Source organism: Alligator sinensis, unplaced genomic scaffold (assembly GCF_000455745.1).
Source record: "Alligator sinensis unplaced genomic scaffold, ASM45574v1 scaffold557_1, whole genome shotgun sequence".
NCBI classification, from domain to species: domain Eukaryota; kingdom Metazoa; phylum Chordata; order Crocodylia; family Alligatoridae; genus Alligator; species Alligator sinensis.
The window spans coordinates 650671-654878 of NW_005842349.1; the positions used below are offsets into that span (position 1 = coordinate 650671).

The following is a 4208-nucleotide window of genomic DNA, read 5'->3' on the forward strand; positions in this document are numbered from 1 at the left end:
ACTTGTTCCTGTTACATCCCAACTTTGCTACAGCACTAAATTCCACAAATTTGGAGCAGCATAAATTTATTGTGTGCCAAGGCCCTTTCAGGTGGCCTGTGCACAGCCCCAGGTGCTGCCACCTGGCATTCTGAAATCCCAGCAGTATGTGGCTCTGAGGATGTGAGAATATCAAGTTATAGTATTAAAAATGCAAGAAGAAATTTGCTTAAGGGGTTTCTGCCCTCTGTATTTTGTCATTTACAAGAAGTGCAAGAGTTGGACAGAAAGAGCTGCACATTAAAATTTTAAAACTATACCATGTGGTCTTGAATGACTATATCCATAACAGAAAATAAAATAGTAAGTAAAACAGCAAAATACAATGGAAAGTATTTATTAGATTACCAACTTTGCTATTTAATATTTATAATCACAGCAATATACTTTTAACCTTATTCTATAAAACAGATTGGGTAATTTAGTTACCTGAACATACTGAGGAAAACAGTAAACTGGTCCTTCTTTGTATGGTATTCTGTTTTGTATTTTTCCAGAAAACTGATGTTTTCCCCTGCCATCCCCTTTTGCATCTGGGCATCACAGTTAGTAATAAACCTGTCCCTACATACATTAAAAAAATCACTGTGCTTTTAACACATAATCTAGAACCTTACCAGGAACTTGCCATTACAACAGTTAAAATGTAAGAAGCAACAAATACTTTCAGTCATGTATATTTAATAATAGATATTTCAATATCAATTCACTACTAATCTAAAATGTAATTAGGGAAATGTTGGAATCATTAGCAAATGAAAGAATCAAATGTTACCAACACCTGACAAGTCATCTGTCAAATTAAGCAGACTTTTGTGGTGTCTTTCTGAAGATGACTGTTTCTGGAAACATCAGGAGGGCTATTCTGATCCTCAGAATATTGTATGGTCATGTATGTGGATAAAATGTCTTTAAAATCAAATACTACAAATAATAGAGGAAAAATATATGTTTATTTGTTTTATACTTATATTAAGAACCTTTCATAGGAACTAGATTATATTTTTTGTTGTATATGTGTTTTCTTTGAGAAATATAATTCAGCTTTCTACATGATAGAATCTGCCTCTGAATTACATCAGGAAGGTGAGAAAAAAGTGGCCCTCACAAAATTAAAAAAAAACCCCCATAAAGTCAATTTAGTCAAAATACATTTCCTTATGTATAACCTCCAGGGTTGGCTTTTAAAAATATACAGAAATTACAACTAGAAATGCACTCCATTGCCAAACAAAGAGGACAGATTCTAATACAAGTAAATGAAGTTCTTAGTCCCCAAACACTTCTGTATGTTTTTATGGACGCTTTCTCATCAGCTCAGTCATTTTACAATACACATGTTTAGGTGCATCAAGACCCCAAATGAAATCCCAGTGGTTCCAGTGAGGAACATGGTTGTGGCAAACTAGGTTACTTATCCGAGGGAGCAACTCGTCAACATCCTGTTTGTCTGCAACCCAGTCCGCTCCACCAGACCAGGCTGCAGTTGGTACAGCCATTTCTTCTATCATGTAGTGAGGAGGAGTCATCTGAAAAAATGCATGTCTGAGCAGCTTTTGTAATTTTTAAACAAACATATTAGTTAAATATTTGACTGCTGTTTCCTACATGCCTCCTTGGTTTTATAGAAGTGCTTCCCAAACTGTGATCTATGGTTCAGGGTCCCTTTAATGGGTGTCTGATTCTTTTTCTAATGTAGCACCCTGCTGTCTGTTGATTAGCTAGAAATACGAAGCATCCGTCAGCTAGCTTCCCTGCTAGAGTTGGCACGTAAGGAGGAAAGAATGTTGCATAGCATGTTATATTTGTTATACCTGTTTTTTCTGCCTTAGCTCTATAACTGAAAAGCTGCCTTAATCTTTTTGAAAGTTTATTAAATTAGATTCACTCTTAAAAGGTTTACTTCCTTTGGCCAGCCAAAATCCTGTTCAAATATCTGACCCTATGCTTCTTGTGCTTGGGAGATATTATTTTCATGTAAATCTTACACATGTTGTATATTTTCAGTGTTTTAGAGTTTTTAGACTAATTATATCAATCACATTTTTAAAGATAGGACCAGAAAAAAGAAAGGAAATATGATAGTTGTGTCTAGCTATAGGAAAAGTCCCTAGAATGCAGCAGCCCTAAGCTTTAGGTAAACTAAATATCTTAAACCTAATCTCATGTACCTGGTTCCCTTCTTGAAAGCTCCTCTGAATATGCATCACTGCTGTATGTTCCTCTTCCGTGATCTCCACAATATGTGGCTTAGTTTTCCCCTCCCCCCTGTCAAAGTGCTAACTGTTCTAGCAGCATCTTCCTTCCTGCAGCTCTTACTTTATAGAGCTAAGGCAGAGAATACAGTATTCAAACATAATATATCATGCAAGATTCTTGACACAGCTCTGACTGTACTTATCCCTATGGCACCCAGCAGACTCTAGAGCACAGACATGTCAAATTGGGCAGTAGTTTCAAACTGAAATGCATAGGTCGATAGCATGAAGCAGACTCAGATTAGAGGTTTTAGGCTCCAGACATCAATGTGCAGGATAGCAGCCTGCAGGGTGACTTGTCCTTGTGTATAGAAATACTCTTTATATTCTTTTTAAAAATCATTATTATTTTTAAAAGACCATTTCATTCTCAATAAGAAATCGTTTTTCCATACCTGGTGGTAATGAGCCTGGTTTCTCTCACCATAGTCAAAGTATCTGAATTCTCCTGATTTTTGTCCCTAAAAAGGGAGAAAAGTATAAAATTATACACAGAATTTTCCACAGGCCTTTGGGTGTTAGTGTGCCTTCTTCTGTAATGTGATTGCTTCATGATGCTTTGAAACAGATGTAGGACTTGACTTAGATATTTTGAGTGAAACTTTGACCTCACTGAAGACAGTAGGAAACCTTCCTTCTTTAAAATCAGGTTGGTGCCCTTTGTGATTACAACAGCATTTTTGGGTGTAGAATCTGAGAGTCTTGTTACAGCTTCTGCTGTGAGCTGCAAATGTTGATCGGTTTTAGTGCTAGTTTAAAGTTTGGAGCAGTCACACCCTCCCTCTGACTGTCCCCAACCTGCACAGCTCGGACTTGCCACTAGAGGCTTGGTGAGCAGGGGCCTGACTAGGAGCTGGAGCTGTGAGTTGCTACTAGAGGGCTGGTGAGCCAGGACAGGCATTGATCCCTGTTCTACTGGCAGGGTGCAAGAGATCCTGGGACACTGAAGGACTTCAACTTGAGTGGCAGGTCTGTGAGGACTGGCAACACCTTAATGGATCAGAGAGGATCCTGCCCTGGAGTGATGTAACTTTGAGCTGCATAACAAGTACTTAAAACTACTTTAAGGTGTTAATGTACTGACAATCCAGGGGTTAAAAGCTACAGGAGCTGCCCAGACTTGCCATGTAACAAGGCCCTGAAAACATTATACTTGATGTTTTTAGAATCACTTTAGAGATCAAGGCCCCTGAAGTGAGGGTGGGAGTGGGGCAGGAGCAGGGGTAAGGGTGAATGGGGCCCTGGGGCCAGGGCAGGTCATCCAGAGGCATGGTGGGGGGCTTCGCGCAGCAGCACCCCCGCAGAGGAGACATGAGGGCAAGTGCCCCCCATGGGGCAGAGGCAGGCTGCCCACTGCAGGCTGAGGCTCTGCACCCTGCTGCCTTGCCCCAGGAGCTCAGCCATGTAAGCCCGGTGCACCTCCTGCCACCAGGCGGACAGGGGATATGCCGCATGGCCATCACGCACCATGACCCCTGCTCGCCCAGCAGGTGGAAATGGCATTGTGCGGCTGAGCTCCTGGGGAAAGGCAGCAGGGTGCAGAACCCCAGTCCACTGCGAGCAGCCCGCCTCTGTCCCATGGGGGGCACATACCTCCATGTCTCCCCCTGGGGTTGCATGCTGCTGCGGGAAGCTGCACCCTCCCTCCCGTGCCTCTGGACAACCTGCCCCAGCCCTGGGGCCCCATTCACCCCTGCCCCTGATCCTGCCCCACTCTCTCTGTCCCCACAGGGACCTTGATCTCCCCCCTCCCACGCCTTCCCTCTCCCCCCACCCCTTTCCCTCCACTTATCGACTGGGTGCTGTCTGTGTGCCTGTCTCTGTCTGTCTGCCTCACTCCCAAGCCACAGCCTGCTTAGCACTGCTGCTGCTTTTCACTGCTGACCCACACTACCCTGCATCCTGCCAGGG

General features: G+C 42.8%; 1 protein-coding gene across 1 annotated transcript in view; it reads right to left on the bottom strand.

The window, feature by feature from the left end:
- Window positions 1-503: 503 nt before the first annotated feature.
- Window positions 504-4208, bottom strand: part of LOC102376217 (putative lysosomal acid lipase/cholesteryl ester hydrolase) — a 17131-nt gene continuing 13426 nt past the window's right edge. The window contains exons 8-9 of the mRNA XM_006029006.3: window positions 2693-2758; window positions 504-1568 (exon numbers count right to left, since the gene is read on the bottom strand). Coding sequence (XP_006029068.1) covers window positions 1335-1568; window positions 2693-2758 — 300 coding nt within the window. The 3' untranslated portion in view covers window positions 504-1334. The remainder of the gene's footprint in view (window positions 1569-2692; window positions 2759-4208) is intronic.